The 23,846-nt window shown below is 38.3% G+C and overlaps 2 protein-coding genes across 3 annotated transcripts in view; both read right to left on the minus strand.

Annotated features, from left to right (window-relative positions):
• The window catches only part of c9 (complement component 9), a 52,764-nt gene extending 40,446 nt beyond the window's left edge, over window positions 1–12,318 (minus strand). For both annotated transcript variants that reach the window (XR_007935174.1, XM_028802392.2), the window contains exons 1-3: window positions 12,171–12,318; window positions 6,947–7,061; window positions 4,680–4,827 (exon numbers count right to left, since the gene is read on the minus strand). Coding sequence is in view for 1 of the 2 variants with exons in the window: in XM_028802392.2 (XP_028658225.1) it covers window positions 4,680–4,827; window positions 6,947–7,061; window positions 12,171–12,232 (325 nt within the window). In the remaining variant the exon portion in view is untranslated. The remainder of the gene's footprint in view (window positions 1–4,679; window positions 4,828–6,946; window positions 7,062–12,170) is intronic.
• The window catches only part of LOC114652160 (FYN-binding protein 1-like), a 1,204,993-nt gene that overhangs the window by 342,051 nt on the left and 839,096 nt on the right, over window positions 1–23,846 (minus strand). The gene's annotated exons all lie outside the window — the stretch shown is intronic.

Consider the following 23,846-nt stretch of genomic DNA (forward strand, 5'->3'; position numbering starts at 1 on the left):
GCTTACACACCCCCTGGTCATGTGTCCGCTTGCAACAGCAAGTCACGGAGACCCGCCCACCAACATTAAGACCATGGCGTAGTTGAGAAACACTTTTTTAATGTCTTTTAAGCACAGGGGAAACAATGTACATGTGAAACATCCGTAATGTAATAAGCCACCAAGAAAAGTAACATGCTATGCTATGCACAGAAGTGAAAACAAATTCAAGCCCGGTGTATTTTTTAACTGCCTTGTGGGGCTGTAGTAGTGTTGTTGGTTTGCAGTAAGGAGACTCTGGAAGATTGTGTGTTCGTTTCCCGGTTCCTTCCTGTGTGGATAGCGCTTTGAATACTGAGAATCAGTATCGGTATATCAATGTAACGAAGTATTATTATTCCTATGTGTCCAGCGCGCTCTCTCTCCCGCGTGCGCGCGTGCCTGTATGTGTGTGTGTGTCACACGCTCTCGCTGTCTCTCTCGCTCGCTCGCTGCACGTGGTCCTGCAGGCAAACGCCGCAAAAATAATATATTGATTGCTGAACACTTCCGGAAAGACACAGTTATCTAAAAGGAGGGAAAAAAATGAACATTTGCAAAATCCGTAACGCTCCTTTCAGTAAGTATAATGCACATGCTTTTGTCGGCCAGTTTTTGCCAGCTGACTGTCGTCACACGGTCATTCAGCGATTCAGTTCCGCGACAAACATGCCTCTTCTTACCTGGTCCTCCCCCCTCCACCCTCGTTCTCTAAGCTTACACACCCCCTGGTCATGTGCCCGCTCGCAAGAGCAACTCACGGAGCCCCGGCCACCAACTTTAAGACCATTGGATGAAGCAGGTGAGACGCTAATGAAACAGAGACACAGGGCTTATTGATTTTTAAAGACTGCTTCCTTCATTGTGTTTTGAGAGGGAAACATACAATTGTCCGTGACTTACAATTGGAGGACAGCCGACGCTAATGAAACAGAGGCACAGGGCGTATTGGTTTTTAAAGACTGCTTACTTCATTGTGTTTTAACCTCAGTTGTAAAGGATTGTTTTAAGGATTCCATGGGATACCCCTCGCAAACCGTTTTACACGCTGCATATGGCGATTCACCTCCGTGAGAAACATGCCTCTATGAACAGTCAACGTGGCTCGGCAGTGCATGTGGCCTCTACGACAGACGAATATAAATGACGCCGTTTTTTCTGTGTCGTTGCGTCCGAGTTGGTGGGCGTGGCTCTGCAAGTTGTCGTCGCATCCAATGGTCTTAGAGTTGGTGGGTGTGGCTCCTTCTTGCGTGCGCCATGGGTGTCTTACTTATGGGCGGCTTAGTGAATCCACGCCCCTTCCGGCATGCTTTCCATGGTTGGCTACTTGTCTTCTGGCTTAGTGAATTATATATATAGATACTGTGCATAAGCACAACTATTTCATACTACTCCAATAAACACTACAATAACAAACAATAAATCCTCCACTCCTCCCAGCAGCTCTGTCACACTCCCTCCCAACTCTGGCTCGGGCTGTTGGGGTTACCCATAGTCCCTTTATACTTCTCGACCTGGAAGTGTTTCTGTCCCTCAGTCCATGTGACTCTTAACACTTCCGGATCAGGTGAAAACTCCTTTTCTTCAACCTTGAAGTACGACATTGCTTCTGTCCCCTCGACTGGGAAGTACTCCCGGGTTATAAGGCAAATAGAAGTCCCTAGGTCTCCCTGCAGCGTCCCCTGGTGGTTCCCATGGTATCCAGCAGGGCTGTGAAGGGAAACTCCAAGGTCCATGCTGCTCTGCTGGAACCCGGGGCATCTCCACGTTGCAGAGAAGGCTCCACCTGGCTGCTTGGCGGTATTGGCTTTGATAAGCTGCCAGCCATAGTCCACAAGAGTTTTTAACCTTAACATATGTTTTTTTAACTATTTTATTTCGTTGTTGAGTTCAAAAGCCTAATATATAAATATGTTTAGATATACTTAAATATACAGGTATGATTTGGCAGAACTTGAATTGGTATGTGTGGAAGAGTATTAGAGCCAGGGAGAAAAAAAAAAACAGGTTTATTTTGTGTCCTGCGGTGGGTTGGCACCCTGCCCAGGATTGGTTCCTGACTTGTGCCCTGTGTTGGCTGGGATTGGCTCCAGCAGACCCTCGTGACCCTGTGTTCGGATTCAGCGGGTTGGAAAATGGAGGGATGGATGGATGGGTTTATTTTGTCATTAAAGTCGAAATTTGACTTTAATCTTTAAATTTTCACTTTAATCTTATAGTTTATTTCGTCATTAAAGTAGAACTTTGTGAACTTCATCTTAAAATCAATGTTTAATTTACTAGTTTCTCATATTCTAATTAAAGTAGCATGTTAAATGCTTTGTATTCAAACTCTCCCCAATTCAGTTGTTTATCGCTACATGCTTTTGAAACAGGCTTCCTCTTACACCGACAGGAGCCGCAGGCATTGACTGCCACACAGAATACATTAAATTCATGATATTACAGCCCTCTGAACACTTTAGCATAGCCCTACAATGAGAACAGATGTAACTGATGCATATATATTACTGTGTGCAAATGAATATACAGTGGTCTCTGTTGTGAATGCTGCATAAACTGTACAGATGAGGAGCCCACTGATGCTTCGACACTAGACCAAGTACACATGGAATGCACCAGCTATTTTATTAGTATTGCCCTCAATTAAATGAACTTGCTGAAGTGTGGCTAACAATTTGGATACTTCTGTTTATATGGAGAGAAAAAAATGAATTATTGTAACCTTTACTGACATACAATTCACTCATTGCAAAACAGTGCTTAAAGCCAATGAAAAATATCTGAAAAATTATCCATTCATATGACAGGACTATTTGAAAAATGAAATACACGACATTAAATCATCTTAAAAACATCCATGCATAACATGCAATGAAATGAAGCTTTTGTAGCTATTAAATAATTTATTGGTAACTCTGCTTGAGGAAAGAATCAATTGAGACTGATCATTTTGCTATCCTTATGTACACTGCTTATGAAATTTCATGATCTAATGAACAGAATTTAAAAACACAATCATTATTGCTGCTTTGTGCGTTACATAATTAATTATCAGCAGTGTGCACAGACACCATTGGCCTATAAAATTTGCATGGAAGAAAAATTACAGTCAATTCTTACCTGCCTATTACACAAGGCAAGCCCATCTTCCTCAAACTATTTTGTCAACTCATTGATGTTTTTCAGGGAAACACATTGTAATTATACACTTTTTTGGGGAATTTATTTGAGCATTTATTGTTTAGTTTGGCTTCATCAACACTGGATATTTGTGTGGAGTTTACACATTTCTCCCCATCCTTTAGTATGTCGTCTCCAGGTAAGTTTGTTTCCTCACACATCCTTAAAAATGCTTGTTAGTTAAAAAGACTGATGCGAAATAAGGAAGTGCAGATATTTGTTTGTGTGCACCCAGTGGCGTAGCTCGAGTTCGTGCCACTCGGGGCGGGGCGGGGCTTCAAATTGCCACCCTCCAACGTATCTGAATATGTTAACTTATTTAAATAGAAAATTAAAATGACGTATTGAAAAAAATTAAGATACATTTTGCATAGATTTATTTATATATAGAGAAACAGCAATATTTTTTTCACATATAATTATTTATAAACATCAACTAGACAAGAATATAGTACAGACGCACTGATAAGCCGTGTTCTGATTATTAGTTTAATATAATTATGCTGCAAAAACCAGAACCGGTGTGGTGTACAAGCGATAGGTGGGGATGAGCAAGAACGCATTCAGATTGTTAATGAAACGAAATTATACATTGTGAATTAGTTGTTTATCTTCCTTGAAATTATTATCGGTGTAATGTTTCTGTTTATTTTTGTTATTGCCTCATAAATTTCAACTGCTGTGTTTGATGCCGTCATAGAAGGACTGCCTGAAAATGATTTTTGAAGCATTTGTGGATGAAAATCAGAGAATTTGACTTTTTTTCATTCATGAGTGATATTTTTCTGAATCCTGCTGCTTACATGTGAAGTGTTCTGAGCCTTTTGGCCAATAATGCCGCCCCCAAAAATGTGCCACCCGGGGCGAACCGCCCCCCTCCGCCCACCCCAAGCTATGCCACTGTGTGTACCTTGTAATGGATTACTGTTTTGCCCATAGATTGTCCCTGCCTTATGTCTGTTGGGCTCAATCTAAAGAAAGTAGTTGCAGGTACTGCTCAGCAGTAACAACACAATTGACACACGAGCTGGACAATCCGATGACAATATTTTGAGGAGATTGTGCACTATTGTGTTTAGCAACATCTACATAGTGCATCATACTTGTACATTGACCTCTCAGTTTCTGTTTCATTCTTTAAATCAGCAAATTGTATCTTCCTTGCAACTAAGTACATTCAGAACCATTGTTGCTTAAATATTTTAAATAAAACTCATGTGCATCTCTCCTTCAACTCAATGTTCCTGTATTATTTATCAGAAATATACATCTATCCATCCATCCATTTTCTAAACGCACTGTATCCTGAACAGGTTTACAAGGGAGCTGGAGCATATCCCAGCAAGCATAGGGTGCAAAGCACAGACTAATTCCTGGACAGGATGCCAGGGTGTCATCAAAAACAAAAACCTGGAAAGTTCAGTTCAGTACTAGAACTGTCTAATCTATTGAATAGATGATACTGTTTAATGTCTTACCTGAATCACATGTAAACTCTCCCGCACTGCACTGTGGCACCTCTTCAATACATGTCTCCGCTGTTTGGCATGGTTCACTGTCACCAAGGGGTTGACTGCAGGTTAAACCTTTGAACTGCCCAAATTCAATGATAGATCTTGAGCGAAACTAAAATCAGTGGGGAAAAAACAAAGAAAGTGACTATGAAATGGCTTTCACAAAATTATCTCAAAGCACTTATATTGAAAATATAAATGCATTTTGGGTCAGTGAAAAGTGCTCCTTAATCATATTGATAGGAACCTGGGTTTAACTACCAGTCAAGGAATTTCATGGAGTAGCCATGTTCTCCCTGCGGCAGCAAGCATTTTCTCAAGGAATTCAGACTTTTTCCTAATCAATTCAAATTTTACTGTGTGTCTAAGTGTGGGTGAAATTAAATTTTTATGAGTGTTTCCTGTAATAGATGTAAGTCCTGTCCAGAGTTAGTTTCTGTTTTGCTTTTGATACCACTAATTGACACTTTAATTACCCATGACTATATCATGGGAAAAATGAACATTTTTTTATTTATGTATAAAAGCTGGAGCAAATTAAGGATCATAATAGAGTTTTCAAAGGCTTAATTATATTTTAACACCACTTTAGGCCATGCAAACTTGTACAATTTTTTAAAACCAGGAATATTGTAAGGTTTGAATTATTGTGACATGGCTATATTAACCAAATATCCTGTTACTCAGGAATACTACTGTACATCATACATTTTCTTTGTTGATTTTATGTATCACTCAACTGTTGTTATGTCTCCAGAGTTATAATAAAGGGTTCGAAACTTCTGGAATTTATAAATAAAATGATCCCCCAGAAAGTGTCAAAGAGTCCAAAGCACATACATCAGTGGAAAGGGTTAGCGTGATGTCAACATTTGCCTGGAGTGCACACAAGTATTCAAATATAGCCGAGTGGGCTTAGGAAGTTTTTGAAGAGGTCACGTTTTTGAAGAGTCCAAAGCAGGCTGAAGAGAGAACACACCTTCAAAAACCCCCTCTAGTAACTCAAAAGACCAAGAGAAATCCTAATAAAATAAAAAGTTTATTTTAGCAGAAAGGCAGGGCAAGCCCCAAAGCTCCAAAGAGCACAAAGGAAATGTCTGAAAAGGCAATGTGATACATAGTAAACAAAGTCCCAATATATAATCCAAAACTGAGGTTCAAAAATATCAAAAAACACAGGTCCAATATGAAATCCAAAGATTTGTTAAATACAAAGCACAGGTTCTGAAATCCAGGGAATCATAAAACAATAGCAAAAGCAAAAAGCACAATAACCCTCCACTCCAACCGCTTTCAATGAACTGCCAGGAACTATGGGAGGTCCTCCCTTAAATAAAGTGATTGGCAGGTAGCCCTGCCCCTTGGGAAGCCACCCACAAAACTCAAAGGACATTATCTAGACCATGTACCAGAAAAAGGTACATTATAAACAAAAGAAACATTAATACAAATAAATAATACAAAATTAAACAACACAGACACGAAACACAACTGTGAAAACCGGCCAGGATGGTTTTTAGCAGTTTTTAGCAAGCAGTGTAGGAGAGCGTAAGATGCTGGAGAACTTCAAATATTGATTTCATGTTATTTTGGAGAATCTAGGGGAATAGGATTGGCGAGTATGTTGGGCTGAACGACCAGTTCTCATCAAAATTGTTTTAATCTTCTAATGTTTTTTCTTCTTATGCAACAAGAAAAAAGTTTGGGCTCTGTAATAAATGCATACAGCTTAGATATTCTTTAGATCTTGTCACACAAATGCAAATAGGAGACAGCTAAAGGGCCTGAGTAACAGTAATTCCAGGCCAGACCAGGGGGCAGCGAGGTGCACTAACTTTCTTTCTCAATCCCTTACAGACCATTCTCGGGAAATCCTGCCCAGTTCCAACGCCTCTGATGACACCACTTCTGGTTCCGGCCCCAATGACGCCACTTCCTCCACTGGCCTTTAAAATCTCCATCTTACCTCCACATCATCAGTTCTGTTTTGGACTCAGTCTTGCGATCACCTCACTATTGTTGCTATTTGCAGTCAAGGAATATTATACAGGTGGCTGCCCCAAACCTTTACGATGTTTTTCTTTTGTTCTTGTGACAATATCTCTGTCCATTAGCAAGGCAGGCTGTAGACCTGTTATAGACTGATCCATTCATTCATTCATTGTCTTGTGGCAGTGCCCACGTTCTATTTTTTTTAGGGAAATAATGAACTTGAGTAATGAACTACTTACTCTTTTGCCTGAACATGGATAGCACTTGCTCCAGTGAGACCATGGACTCATTTTGCAGTCTATAGATCCAAGACTATTTACTTCCCTTATGTTTCTAAAATGTTCTTCTTCTTTCCTAGAAGGAAAAATTATTAAGTTTTTTACTACATATTATAGTATTGAAACAGTTGACACTGCTGCATAATATGAGTTTGCTCAAAGCAAATTGCAATAGCTAAAAGAAAAGTCACAAGGCTGCTATTTTTTTCTGGACAATCTGAAACATGTTAAGCTGTTCAAAAATGCCAGATATGTGCTCAATGTCAAGATGTTTGAGCCTGTAATATAAAGAACAGGATCCTAGCCAATTATAACAACAGTACTATGAAAGCAGCCATGGCCAGTCTGGCCAGGTGGAAGTCCAAACTGAAGAAGTTGTTCAGGTACAACTTCAAAACCTTTATCATGAACCTGGCAAATCTAATTAGCCTCCTGCCATACACTGTAATATTGAAAATGGTGCATATTTTCCATGCTGTCCTACATTCTCTAAAAGTTTCATGATACTGTGAGCAGCAGATGTAATACTAATAGCATTGTAATGTGTACACAGTACAGCAGAATTGTTACTTGAAACTGTGATAAACTTTTAACCACTCTCCAGTGAATAGAATTTATGGCAAGTACTGATACAAGTGTGACCCAATCTTTTGTCCGTTACACTTTCAACAGAAAAGGAATTTTTCTGTTATCTGACTAACTTATTCAAAGGAAGAGCAGCCAGAATCTGGAAAGAACAGAGTCATGAAATTGTATAAAGCTTCAAAATGAACATTTTGAGAGATTGGCAGAAGCAAATATTGGGTATGCTCAAATATGAATTCAGAAAAAGACAATTGCTAGGATATTTTGTTATATTTTAGTTTGCCTGACTCTTGAATTGGGGTGCTGCTGCCTTTGATACTCCCATGCCCTTAGGTAAATAGAACCGCAGTGCTGTAGGTTACCTTATTACATGATGAAATAGCCATTTTAGCTAATGATGTTTCATTTAGCATATCTCAGCTCAGGACCCTTATAAAAATAAAATATATGTAAAATATATTTAGAAAATATACTATTTACCTAAACTGTATGAATACATTTTAAAATATGTTAGAAAATGATACATATATTATAATATCTTGCTGTATATTGAAATGTTTGGTAAACCATGTAAATTATTGCATTTTTAGTATATTACAATATATTTCCCAATTCTTAATATATTTTAAACTATTATGAATAATATATTATAATAAACATTTTAGAAAATTAAAAACACTATATTTTAAATATACAGTTTATGCTAGTTATAATATGCTGTACAATACATATTAATGTTTACAGTTCAAGATACCTGTCATTTTTGTATATTGCAGTATGTTTTGAACATTTATTAATCTGGCACCAAAAACACCACCTAATAGATATCTCAAACAGTAAGTGTTTCTTATATTGAGATATGTTTTTAGATCAAATCATACTTTGACTCAGCATGTATTATAAACTTATTTTTATCCAGGGACAATAAATAATAAGCTTGTAAATTGAAGCCTACATATGCTGGTAGAGTGATCAGCTTTCCATGAGCTACAGGGAGTTCAAAATAAATTGCAATCATTGGAAAACTTGGTTTAGCTTTTTCCAGGTACAAAGATTTTTCAGAAACACAGGGCTGGACACACAGTATACTGCATGCCTTACGTAAAATATATTTGGATTCTTTCTCTGTTTTAATATATTGAGGAAATTATATACTGTCTTGTATTTTAAATGTAATTTTAAAATATATATTTGAATGTTGCATTATATTGAAAGCTATTTCCACATATTTTAGGGTATATTGTAATATATTTATTTTCATATGGAAAATGAAAAAAAAATACAAAGTTCTTGACTAGTCTATTTTCAATTTACTTCTAAAACAAAGACATTTTAGCTGAATATTTCTCTGCTAATGCATAACCAACAATGGAGTGTTAATGGAATCCCCTGATTATGACAGGGTGTTTCATACCCTGGTTCTCCCAGGCTACAGTAATGGGACTGCATCTATTATGTTTTCTATACATGTGACATCCTGAAAGAAAATAATAGTTGTGGTATTTGTGTTTAGGATTTGAGATGGCACCACAGATATACACTATGTTCATAGCATTTGCAGAACATTGCGTGGATTCAAGTGTGAAAGTATACATATGTCAAAGCAGGAAAATGCATACATCAAAAAAATAAGATTTCTAAAACTTAGCATATGCACATTTCTGCACAATTTACCGTTTATAAATCACATTCATCTTCCATGTCAAACTCTGTCTGGTTGTCACCTTGAAAGAACTATATGTAGATTATGCTAATCAACCTCATACATATGCAGTCATGATGCTGCAGAACTTTATTGGCTGGTAGAACAGCCTCACACCTGACACATCGAGACACTACCACATGCCTTTAACGAGTGGTGTGCTCCATAGCTGAACACAGCCAGAAGATTGTGCATAATTGTAGCACCATGCTATCGGGATTAGGGAATGGTGTAAGGTGCCAGAGTCTGAGCAAGTAGCCACTACCACCTGTCACATGTAACGACATGATTGCTGTTACCATGAATACCACAGGCCCTAAGAAAACCAGAGGGTTTCACCAGTTACCTTTGCAACAAGCCAACCATCGTGTTCAGCACCATCAGCATGGGTTGTCCCAGGACACCGAGCCACAATGTTTGACAGTCTTTTCTTGGCATCACAGATAACTTGTACCTTAATTGAATGTCACTGCTTATGGTTAACAATAGCAGCGTCATTCTCGGTAGGTGCCCATATTGCAAAATGAGTGAAGTCAATGCTACAAATTGCCTTTTTATGTTCTTGATTGTTTATGTTGGCAAAAACATATGTTTTATGCATGTACACACACACCATACGGAAACTGAATGTAGTGCCTTATCAGTCAGTTAATGACTTCCAGCACAGCAGGCATGATGGAGTGAAGGTTAGCTAAGATATTCCTGATGTGCCTGCCAATTCCTTGGAAAGTGATAACAAGTAGCTGGTATAAACTGACAAAAAATTTTAAAAGTTCTTCAGTGCAAATACGCAGCATTGGCCCTCTTTAAAGCGAACTAAAATACAGTCTGTACTTCATGTTCATCACTTTTGAGGTTTGATATATTCGTCATGTCAATGCACATTATAATAAGAACTCGATGATATGAACTATTATAGACTTGACTTCTCATTTAGCTGGTTTGGCTGCAATTCCCTACTCTATCAAGGATGTCGTCATTTCCCACTTGTTATGTAAGCATAGGTCAGAGTTGCTGTAAATATAAGCAAGTTCTCCCATCACATTTTCTTTTATTAATTATGACTTCTGCATAGAAACTTAACGTACACACATATCGGATCGCTTTTTGTGCATATGCAAGTTTTATAAATCTGACCCTTGGTCTGTAAAGTGTACACTGTTTCCCTTTCCTGCACATTTCTAGTATATTATCTAATATCTAATATACTAATATATTAGTATATTAAACCATTTTGCAAATATTTGCTAATGAAAGTAAGAAATTCAAGTACATATTAAACATAATTGCACTGTAGTAGTAGTAGTAGTAGTAGTAGTACTAGTATTAGATGTACAGGTAGTATTGTTACTTATCCACCCGTGTTTCTCCTTGGGAAAAAAATATTTCACCTTTATGTAACTGCGGCTTATTACCTGTCACTTGTTGATGTGGAAGAAATTACTTTAAGGCAACAAGTGAAATCAAGTTACTTATTTGATAAGAATCTTAAATTCATCAGAATTTTACATACTTCAGTCATAATCTTTGTTTGCCTGCTGTTCTTAAAACCCTTCACCTCCTCCTTGATTGTTCAGTGACTAGTAAAATAATAAAATAATATTTTAGGGTAGATGTCTTAAATGGCTTAGCTCTCTTTAAGTTGCTAAGTTAATCATGCCTGTGTTCCAAAGCGTACACTTTGATCAAATGATCGTCTAAATAAATAAAAGCAGGTTAAGAAGCAGGTTTAGGACAAAACAAAGTGTATTTTAATAAAACGCATGTCATATATATGTGTATTGTAAATGATGTACATTCACCATGATATACTGTAAAAACTGAATCAAAAGGTCACATCAATACAACTAAATTAAGTGTTCTTTTCTGAGGCTTCAAAAAATAATTAAATAGTAATAGCTGTATAAGAGTTTCTATTAAGTTTCATATTAATTTGGATTCATCAGTGAGGCATACAGTTGCATCATAGCTCTGTCCTTGTATTCCTTTCATTCATTTTCTAAACCTGCTTACTTAAATGTAGCATTGCACAAGTTACCACCAACCCTGGATGGAATGTACATTCAATGAGAGAGAAATTTTGAGTTGCTGGATAACCTAACCTGCATCCATTTAGAATACTGGAGGAATATTTAGGTACTCAAAGACAAACTGTACTGAGCACAGGTGAATGCACACACAATGCACCAGTAGAGATTGTGCCAGGCTTGTCCCCTGAAGCTAACCACCCTGAGAAGAACCACTATCTGCACAGACAAGACTAGTGTAGATGGTGGGGCCCTAAAACTGGTATGCGTAGAGCACACAAAAAGGCAAGAAATCACCCTGTCTGAAGTAGAAGAGCAGCATCACTTACAACAATTCACACTTCATATTTAATTTATTAAAAAACAGAATTGAATTTATTGACATTATAGGTTTAAATATGACATGTTCACACATGCTACTGCCTCAAAGATCCAGGGTCTGGGGTTCAGATCTCACACCTTGGCATTGTGGACTATGTACTACCTCCTTGTGATTGCATAGATTTTCCTCTCACATTCCCAAAAGATAAACTTCTTCAGTTAACTTCCTATTCCCAATTGGCCCTGTGTTGTTGGACTCTGTTATGGAATGATATAATATCAATGACCTATGTCCTGCTTTGAGCCCAGTGCTCTGACATCCCACAACCCTGAATTGGAGTAAGCAGCTATGAATATGTTATGTTATACTAATTACCATAACACAGTTTTAAAGAAATGTTAAAAATAAGGCATATCATCAATTTTCTTCCTACCATTAACATGCTCTTCTTTTTTCCTGAGAGATCAGTTCTATATCAGTTTATTTTTTCAAGTGCCCTCAAAATATACATTGAACAAAACTAGAAATTATTTTAAAAATTGTACTTACGCTTCATTTTCAGCAAAAGCAACTATGCAAAGAGCAATACCGACTGCAATGAGGATCTTCATGTTGCAGAAGTGCAAATGACGAAAACTCTCTAAGCTGCTCAATATATAAAGATAAGCAGACCATAATGATTAACACAAAGTAATCACCATGGGGGGAAGACAAGTACAACAAATACCCCTTGGTTATGCTCATGTGAAGATCTTTGGGAATTTCCTAAATGACAAAACTATATTTTCACTCTATGGAGTGGTCTTTAGCAGCAGAAGGGCGAATGAAGCAGGAAATGTTGTGTAAGCCTGGTAAAGAAACATTAAAAAATATAAAACACATTGAAGAAACATCAGAAATATACAGGTATACAATGACAAACTAAAGACACTGTCTTGGGTGTTCTGAATTCTGATCCTTGAGTTCCAGTGTGTCTACTGGAAATGCTGCTGATATACTGTAATAATTATATTAGTACAGTTGTAACAGATAATGGACTGAGAATACAGATACAGTGATGAAGATGTAAAATGTTGGAGAAGTGACTAATCTTAAAGTGAGAGATGTGGAGTGTGTTCTAGATAGTATCCATCCATCCATTTTCCAACCCGCTGAATCCGAACACAGGGGTCTGCTGGAGCCAATCCCAGCCAACACAGGGCACAAGGCAGGAACCAATCCCAGGCAGGGTGCCAACCCACCGCAGGACACACACACAAACACACCCATACACCAAGCACACACTAGGGCCAATTTTAGAATCGCCAATCCACCTAACCTGCATGTCTTTGGACTGTGGGAGGAAACCGGAGCACCCAGAGGAAACCCACGCAGACATGGGGAGAACATGCAAACTCCACGCAGGGAGGACCTGGGAAGCAAACCCAGGTCTCCAGGTCTCCCAACTGCAAGGCAGCAGCGCTACTCACTGCGCCACCGTGCCGCCCTCTAGATAGTATAGGAGTCACAAAGCTGAACAAAATGGTGTCACAGCAGAACATGAAAATAAAGAAGAAGAAGAAGAAGAAGAAGAAGAAGGGAAAAAGCTACTTTAACACAAAGTGGAAGAAGAGGGAAAAATAAGCTACTTTAACTCAAAGTGAAACATTTTGCCACCACCTCCAGAATAATGAAATAACTAATTCTGAAAGAAAAAGCTCACGCAGCCACAAGAAATCAAAACACCACTGACATTACCCGTCACCTCTTCCTAATGTTAGTAGTAGCTAGCAATGAAGATGAACAATATGGGGTTGCTGTGATGACAAAGGTTTGTGGCACTTGTCACACACGTGCGCATGGGAGGCAGCTAAAGGGTTTGAGTAAGGGCAATTCCGAATCAGACCAGGATGTGGCAGAGTGCACTGACTCTTTTTCTCCCTTTCCTGCAGATTCCACCTGGCCATCTTGACATCACTTCCGGGTCCAAGCCTATGGAGGAAGACCTTGCTGGCTCCAGCCCCTGTGATGTCACATCCGGGCTCGAGCCTATGGCTGAAGACCCTTGTGAGCCTGACCCCTTTGGCCTCACTTCCTGTCTTCCCCTTTTCCTCCACCTTTTCCCTATTCCCTCAGTTCTGTTTTGGACTCGGTTTTGTGCACATCAGTGCTGCTTATATTTTTGCAACTTTGCAGCCAGGATACCAAATATACGGGTGGCTGCCCCAAAACTTGTTATGACTCAGAGTTGAGTTTGTGACACACTGTATATTTTAAATAGATAATCACGAATCCTGGAACGTGCAGGCTGCCAAAAATGAACAATCTATCCATCCATTCTCAAATCAGCCAGTCCTTTTCAGGTCATGGGGAGTTACTGACTATCCTGATGGCATTGAGCACAAAGTGGGGATCATCTCTGAACAAGACACCAGTCCATCGCACAGGGCCATTTGAGAGTTTGCAGTCAACTCTAAAATGTGTCCTTGGAATTTTGGAGGGAAACTGGATTACCATGAGAGATAGTGACATACATGTAGGAGAATGTGCAAAGTTCATACAAACAGTGACTAGTAATGATAAGTGAAATGATCTGCACAAAATTGAATTTGCAACAAAACTTGGTGTGCCACTGACAGATGTTTTATCCTGTCTTTAAGTGTTTATTTGCATTCCTTCCACATGCATCTGTCTGTCATTTAGTATTTAAGATTTTTGTTTAAAAAAATCACAGTATTAATTTCCTCTCGTGTAGACATTTTGTTGAAAAGCCAGAGACGTTCTGATAGTTTGGTGCTAATTATGACAATCTTGATGATTGCAATCTTAAAGATGAACTGCAGACAGAAAAGACACTTGAAGCTCCACGACGCTTGAAATGTGCATATACTCAACCTCAACCTCTTCCACAGGAATCAAGACAGAGGAAAGGGTAGATGCCAGGTTATGACTGGGCGGGGCGGGGTGGGGAGCGGCTTCCTGTGTAGTAAAAGAAAATGGGAGAAATGTGAACAATGATGTGCATTACAACAACTGACATTTATTTCTACACCATATTTTAACACAAACAATGTAGCTCAAAGTGCTTTACAAGATTTCAGAGAAAAAGAAAATTAAAAATAGATAAGAATAACAATAAATAAGTGACATTATGAAAACTTCAGCTAAGAATAAATGAATACACACTTACATTACATGTGAATTTACACAATTTTTTTTTGTGTACATTACACAATTACATGTGAATTTCCCCCTGGGATTAATAAAGTATCTATCTATCTATCTATCTATCTATCTATCTATCTATCTATCTATCTATCTATCTATCTATCTATCTATCTATCTATCTATCTATCTATCTATCTATCTATCTATCTATCTATCATTATACAAATATACAAGTATTGGAAAGAGTAGAGTTCTTATATACAGATTCTAATGATAAGTCTGATGTTATGGTGAGATGCCTGTCTAGGACAAAAAAGGGGCGAGATTCTGGAGTAAAAACGAAATCTTCAGAGGGTCCAAGTCCAAAAGACCTCCCAGCCCCCGATGGCCATTTAAATCTATCATAAATGTGCTTAAGTAGTTCCTTTCTGCTTTTTAAGCGTTTTCCTAGAAGATTTGATGTAGTGAGTTGGTGTATCAATTTTATTCCAACATCTAAAGTGGCTGTACAGAACTTACGTTGTACATGAGGTGGTGGAGGTGCAAAACACCACCACAAAAAAACTGGAAAAGAAAGCAGAGAAGCTTATAGATTAATTATGACTGCAAATCCCAGAAGTGTGTGATATTTCTTTGTATATAAAATCTATTACAAGTGAACTAACATGCAACTATGAAAAAAAGGGATTAAAATTTTTAGGAGTTTCTTAAAATGTTCCACGGTATTAGTTTGGCGTACCTCTTTTGGTTAAGTATTTCAAATTTTAGACTTTCTTCATATGGAAAACATGGAGCATGTCAAATTAAAAAAGCTCTGACATTCTCTACTGTACGTGACTACAAGAGGTGGAAATGGAATTGGTTTGACAGGTGCGCTTCAGATTACATGCATTACGCAACTGTGTAAACAGTGTAAATAAAGATCTATGGAGCAATATTCTTGTTTACCAGCCCTTAAAAAAGGTTTAAATCTCAAAAAACTCTTTTTGGTGAGTTTCAGGTGTCATAATTTCAAAATCACCTGAGAAACAAATTTTAGTGCCAGCTTCACAAAACTGTATATGAATAAAAATTTCCCTGTTTCGTTCATCACAGATGACCAGGTTGGCATTCAGGCTCAGGACTCTGAAGTCCAGCTGTGTGGTGAAGGCACTAACCAATGTGCTGCCTTGATGTGACTTCAGCATGGGTAATTTCGTCACACAGAACTTCTTGTTGCAAGTTGTGCAACCAAAACAAAAAAAAATTAATGAATACAACAGTTTCATTTATTACACTGCTGAATTGATGGTAAAAGACTATTTCATGTGTTTTTTCAGTATGTTAGTCTCAGACTTGTATAAGCAGCAACAGAAACAGATAAAATGTCAAGAAGGGTGGGTCACCGCAGGATACTCTGTTTAAAGATGTCTTCTTGGTTTTTGAAGAAAAGTCACCCGCTCGTATGAAGATTCCGAATGATGGTTACTACGTGGAGCTGCACCGCTTTAATAACAGAGGAACTGGATGAGACGGGTGAGAAGGTGGGTCTTGAGTGACATCATGGGTAAATGGGTTTTTTGGCTAGTCCAGCTCTCTTTGAGTGAGGGCAGAAGTACGGACAAGTTAGGCTGTGGTGAGACTCTCTACTCATTCTCCTGCATAGCTTTGCAATGGACTCTGGAAGAGAAAGGTTCTGCTCAGAGTATGACCCTGAAAAGAGCAACAAGGCAGGTGAGGTGCAGTAACAAAATCTCGCTATATTTTTTCCTCTGACTAAATGTATTTTCTGTAGCCAGAATTTGAAACTAGAAATTTGAAGCTATGTCATTTATTATTGTGCATCATTTGCATCGTTGTGCATCATTTATTTACTTTTATGCATCCATATCACATAGAACTAGAATCACATGCACTCATGTTTCCCAAAAGTGGACAACCATTTTGGGAAATGAGTGTCTGTTTGGAATGTGGTTTGACACAGAAAAAGCTTGAACATGGCTAATAAAATTTAACTTTCATTTAACTTTCTGGATATTGCCTGCAGATTACAAATTTTATTCTTAAATTTAAGGTTATATGGCCCCAACTGGTTTAATTTAAGGAAAGTTTATCTTTGTCATGGCAAAAAAAAAAAAATCTTCAGTGAGGATAAGTAAAGCAACACTTAAAAATGATCTGTGAAATCATCTGAAAATCCTGCCCTCAGTTGGGTCAGTCAGATTGGAATTTAAAAACCGCATCATGCAATGGCTGACAATCCCTGTTTATAATTATATAATTAAGTATGAAACCCCTGTGCTGATTTACCATCTTTTCACCGTTGTTGGCACAAGCTTCTGGTTCTTTACAAAAAAAAAAATATATACAGTATATATATAATAGGAGGTTCGCTTCGCTCGCCAACCCCCCCAGCCTGCACTATGCACCAGCCACTTCATGTCTCTGCTGTTCGCATTGTGAAGAGGGAGGCTGAACGCACTCCAGGGAGACGCGGTCGCTCCTCCGAAACCCCCTCTTAAACGGTGATACAATGGGAAACAAATAGGTTTTTTTTTACCTCCTCTTTGCTCAATCAGCTGCTGGCTTGCTGCTACTGCCGTGCCGCGTGACCTGCATCTTGCGTGGTGCTCGAACATTTAAAAGCCTGTACAGCAGCTGTCTTACTCTTTGTGTTTTATTTCCAGCTCTGGGTGTGATTAAATATCTTGGCACAAAGTCTCGTCTCGCAGGGCGTGAGTTCTTGATATTTTTTAGTTTATAATTTAAAAACGGAATAAGAATCTGAAAATCTAACAACATCACATTAAAGTTAGACAAATTCTGAAAAGAATGATACCAGTAGGTTTTAAAATAAGCCTGATTTAAAGCGTGACAAAAAAGTGCCATAAAAACGTGACATAAAATTGTTGCACAAAATTGTTGCACTTTTAGGCTTAGGATTATATATATATATATATATATATATATATATATATATATATATATATATAAAAGATTATAGAAAAATGGCTGTCCACATCCTCAACTGGAGTGATTCTGGCGGGTCAAACAAATACATGTCATTCATTACACAGCATTATACTATAACAGTCATTGATTTTGAAAATTACTTATTTTAAAAATAAATATTGGCAAACTGGTGTCTATCTGATCAGCACTAAGTGCAAGGTAAGAACTAGTAATGCAATTGTTACAGTATATACAGTTGGTCCATTCCTGGACATTTCTATACATCCTCCACACTCACTGAGCCACTGTAGGGTCTTTTAAGAAACCAGATTGGTATCTATTTCTGGAAGGAAACTGACATACTAGGGTTGGGTGGGGACAAAAAGGAATGAGGATAACATTTAAACTTTTGTGAGGAAGCTAACCTCTGACCCATTGTTCTATCCACAAGATTAGCACTCCCTAAAATTCAATACTGGTCTGTGATGAGGTGTGCCATGCACATATGCAGGCAGAGAATTCATCCATCCATTGATCCATCCTTTGGTTGAATGAAAACCACACATTTCTAGTATGGGTTTGCATGAAGACCATGCTTATTCTCGCAGCTCTGAATGCAAGACAGGGACCATCACGGGACAGGACATTACTCCATTATAGGGTTCATTTACACAAACACCTACAGTAACATATGAATCGCCATTTAATCTAATGCATTCATCTGTAGGATGTGGGAAAGCCCAAAATAAATGAAAGAAAATCTACCCAGACATAAGAGTAAAGTGCAATCTCCACACTGTGCCATTACAGTATACCTCTCTATGCAGAACACATGCATGTGTAATTCATGCCCACCAAGGACACAAAAACTACGTCCGTAATATAAGACAAAAAACCAATAAGGAACACACGCACTTCACAAAATGCTTCCTGTAATATAACTCTAAAGGCTGTGCTCCATGCTCCAATGAATCTGTGAAACAAAGAAGTCCATTTTTGTCTTTCAATTTACCTCACTTTGTGTTATAAGAGTCCTCATTTATAAATCATTAATCTTCTTTTTGGATTAAGCCTTTTTGATTATAAATAAATGAATGGATTGGCGAGTAGATGGTGTTCTTTTATATTCAATTTCAATATCAGTATGCACATCATTGCTTACATGAAGTAGAGTAACTGTTTATAATTCACTTCAATTCAGTTTATTCTTATATAGCACTCTTTGCAAAGTAAAGGCTCAGAGAACTTACACAGATTTATAAATATAATACAGTTACATAAAAAGGAAACAAATAACAGCAGTAAATTAAGTAAAAAATCTTCACCCATATTCTTACCTTTGCGGTGGGCTGGCACACTGCCCAGGGTTTGTTTCGTGCCTTGCACCCTGTGTTGGCTGGGTTTGGTTCCAGCAGACCCCTGTGACCCTGTAGTTAGGATATAGCGGATTGGATAATGGATGGATGGATATTCATACCTTACATTGTTCATTACAAGCTGTTGATCACCAGGGGGCATACCAGCTATCCTACCCGACACAGACAGATGCAAGATACATGTTCTGTCCAGCACACACATTTATTTCTTTTCCATGTGGGCAACAATTTCCTCCGTTCCCTTCGCTTACAGCACAGTCAATACAGCACCAAAACCAAAACCCAGTCCTTTCCTGTCTCTTTCTTACTCTGCCACCTTCACTCCTCTCCCAGCAAGCTTCATCCACCTCCTCCAGAGTCTGGCTCCTCGAATGGAGTGAGGTGGCCCCTTTTATAATGGCACCCAGATGTGTTCCAGGTGCTCCCACACTTAAGCAGGTCCGGGTGATTGCCCTCTCTTGTTGTGGGGGAGGTATTGCCCTAAATATTCCCTTCCATCACAGGGGCATCCTGGCCGGGCAAGGGCCCTGGCTGTCCACCACAAAGCTTATGGAGGATCTGGGATGACTAACACAGCAACAGTAGGTAAAAGGTTGGGACCACTGAGGTATGGATTAACAGGCTGCCACATCAGTCTCACATACTGATACTCACACACACTGACACTCACACTGAGCCCACTTAGAGTAACCACTAAAACTAACATTTTTGGAATCTGTGTGGAAAACAGAGGACCCACTGAAAAGACGAACAGAATTAGTAAACTTCACATTGGAAGAAACTGGTCTGTGAACTGAAGCAATGGTAAACCCCCTAGGTCATCGTATAACCTGAACAAAAGCAACAACATGATATGTGCAGTTAAGAGGACTGCAAAAAATTCAAGTTTTACAGCTTCAATATGTGAAAGAGACAAACAAGCACAAACCCACACAACAAAGATTTTTATCTTTGGAAAATAAATATATCCAGTTAATCCATGTTACACATAAGACCTTACTGGAAGGGAGAAGCAAATATTTACATAACATGTGGAGAGGACATCAGAGGAGTGTTTGCCAATTGCTTCAGCTGTCAGTGGATGCAAAGTCCAAGGCATTTGCTTAACCGCTAAGCCACCAAATCTTCTGATATTTATTGTTTAATGCACTTCATATCATCTAGCAATGATCACACCTCACTTAAACCCTGTTGGCTGTGTGTGGAGTTTGCATGTTCTCCCCATATTTAGGTTATAAATTTATTGTCAAGCTCGGTCACATTTACAGAGTATGGGAAGATTGTTAATTTGCATATGCTATCTATCTATCTATCTATCTATCTATCTATCTATCTATCTATCTATCTATCTATCTATCTATCTATCTATCTATCTATCTATCTATCTATCTATTTATTTTTTGAACCTGCATAAGTCAGCACAAGGTAACAACTTGTGAACTAATTCCCACTTGATCTCTTTCTCTACATATGGAACATAAAAAGTTTCAAAGTATTTTTTTAGAAAGGTCTGCATTCGCTTTGTGCACTGACCTAAATTTTCAGCACAGTGTTTGTAATGACATGAACTAACTTGGACTGATGTATCATTCAATGATATATAGCAAGCTGTAATTCCCGCAGTCACCCGCAGGGGGAACTCAAGCTATGCATTACTGAGCAGGTTTTGTTACAGAAGTAGGTTAAAGTCCTTAGAGATTAAAAAAATTCTTAATAACTGGTAGCTAATATTCTCATCTTTCTTAAATATGCTTTGATAAATCTACTTAGGTAAATAACATTTCTAATGTTGCCCTTCAAAAATGTGTTGTTTTTATTCCTGCTTTTTTACACTTCCATGCTTTAACTGCAATTATCACATACTGTATATCATTAACATTAGGTCATTATTTTAGGAACATTTTTAGTATAATAATAGAGTTTCATCATACTAGTTTCACAGCCTCCACATAATTATAGGTCCAAAAAAAAAATTTGTAATTAAGATACATTTTTAGAACCCCGTCATGACCCTGAATTTACTTAGAACATGGAGAGATGGGCTAACACATGTTCAGCACTGGTGGCACTGTAATGCTTGGTTTTTATGACCCTGGTCCTATTCAGCTGTGCAAGAGTGGTGTTTGGGGTTGGCAAGTGGGAAAACTGCCCCAGGCCCCGTGCCCAAGGGGGCCCCACTTTTGAGGTCCGTGTGTCCCATTCAAGCAGATTTGTCAGGTTATATTCTCCAGTTATATTTTGATAAAGTCCATGTGTTATCTTGCAAAAATTTAGCTGAATACTATAATGAGAAAAGCCGGTATATGTTAACAATATTTTTTATTTAATTCGCGTGCAAGTTTATACAGTCCAAACATACCGGTTAACAGTGTTTGACGTAATCGGCCCTGTGTGGGGTTGGTCAGCCCTAGGCCCCGCACACCCCTAAGGCCACCTCTGCGGCTCTGCATGGTGTTTGTATGTTCTGCTTATATTTCTATGAGTTTTCTCATGTACTGCAGTTTTTCTTCCCCATGGACATGCAGGCTAGGTTGACTGGTGAATCTAAATTGGTCCATTATGACTGAATGCTTCTGTTTGAGTGAGTGCACCTTGCATCCATTGTTGTCAGTCTTCAACTCCCTGTGATCCTGCACTGAAATAACTACTGCAGTTATCAAAGATGGATGAGTTAAATCTAAAATGTTATCAAATTGTGTGGCTACATCAAAATACCAAAATTTGCTGAAATTAAAAATAAAAATGACGTCTTGGAGTTCTGGTAATGATAGTAGTGATCTGAACAAGGAGTTATAGAAGCAAACTATAGGGGTTCAAGGTTGAAATCAAGCAAAATATGGCATAAATAAAAATAAATAAAATTTCCAATAGAAATCATTGGCATCTCTTCAGCATTTTTGTTTTGTATTTAACTGACCAAGCATGTCCTGTATTATGATCAATCACTTTTGCGGTGTGTGGCATATATTTAAAATTGGGAATTTTTATTTATTTTTTTTATTTATCAGTGTGAAATGAAATTTTAAAAAATAACAAATGTGAAGGTAAAATGAAATAGTGAGGTACTGTTCAACAATGCCTAAACACAACTTACATTATGGAGTCTTACACACTACTTACTTTCTCAAATTAAGAAGCACCTCAATGCTTTGACAATGCCTCTTTGCAATTTCCTCTTACCTACCTGAAGGTCTCTCCATTTTCAAAACCTGCTTTCTGTAATAAAATTTGTATCTTTGAAGGACATTTTAGTCACTCCTGCACTGTATGACTGGGTTGTCTTATCAAAGCTGTTGTGATGACTCTTAGAATGAGCAAAGTACCAAATATGGGTAGGTCCCGGCATCCTGGGGCCCTCTAATTAATCTATTGCACCCAATGAAAGCCTAAAAATTAAAATTGAGAGGTGGGGCTCTCTGAAGCTAAATTTCAAAAACATGTGATGGAGTTAGAAATGACATATTACTGGGTTTGTGAAAAGGTATTATGGCAGCTCTTCATAGGCTTTGTGTGAAGGCAGTGGTCTGTGAGCGTTTCACGAGCTGGGCAGGTTTAGACACTTGAGTGGAGTTTTTTTTTTGTAAACATTTTTTATTATTCATTTTTTTTTTATTTATAAAAATCCAGCATTTGTCCTTTCCTGCTTAGCTGGGGTTTGATGTTTCCCCCAATTTAAATTTTTTTTTTTTTAACTTTGTACTTAGGAACTCTCTAGCTCTTAGCACTATACGTTACGCAAGCTGTCCCTTTGCTTGGTTTTTGATTTTGGTCAAAGCTGAGAAAGTAATTTCACACACGTAAGAAGATCTAAAAGGTGAAAGTTCATTGAGTGCATATTTGGCCAGCTCAGATCCTTCCTTTTCTATATCACACCAGAACCGGGTCAGTGTCTTGTCTGTATGTTTCATCTTCAGGCCACGGTCTGAGGTCACATTCATCAGTTGTTCTGATGTCAGACTAAAAGGATTCCTCAATCAGTCCAGTTTAGCAGAACGTGCTTTGATGTCACTGAAATATGAGTTAAGCTCACTTTTAAGCTTGGAGACATATGCTTGCACTATTCTCACTACTAGAGCTGTATCTGTGTCGGTGACGGTATGATATGCACCAAGCAATGGAAAGGAGTTCACATCTCCACCCTCACACTTTCTCTCACACAATTCGGTCTTCCTTATTCATCAAGTCGTCAGCGTGTAGTGCAGGATTTGTGTGTGTTTACACATCGGCATGATATGGTTGATGCTACCCACTTTGTGTCTTCAAAAAGTGTAGCAAGGGGTGCAGTGCATGTGTTCCTTCAGGAAAACACATATTTCTGCATGAATTTCAAACAGTCTGACCAGTCTTTTGTGATAGCAATCAGACGTCAGTATGAGGTAGTAGTTTTTCATGCATTGGTCCACTCACTATCTTGTCAAAGACTAAAACAATTTGTGGTTTAAGGCCCTAGACTAGGTGAAATTTACCAGTTTAGCCATATCATTCACAACAGTATTTAACTCAGGGCTGATTCTTTTACTGGCCAGTGTCTCCCGATGCATAATGCAGTGCATACACTCTGTGTCTGGGCTTACCATCCTGACAAGCCCAAGCAGTCCATGCACCCTAACTTTCATCATTATTACCCCATTAAGTACAAGGAGATTCTAATGGGTGGAGCCCCAAGTTATGATGTGTTACTCACATAATAATAACGCGATAAAAACGAAATAAACACAGTGCACACCTTGACAGATGTATAAATGATCCAATCACATTTGGTATTGGAAAT

Source organism: Erpetoichthys calabaricus, chromosome 5 (genome assembly GCF_900747795.2).
Source record: "Erpetoichthys calabaricus chromosome 5, fErpCal1.3, whole genome shotgun sequence".
Classification (NCBI taxonomy): domain Eukaryota; kingdom Metazoa; phylum Chordata; class Cladistia; order Polypteriformes; family Polypteridae; genus Erpetoichthys; species Erpetoichthys calabaricus.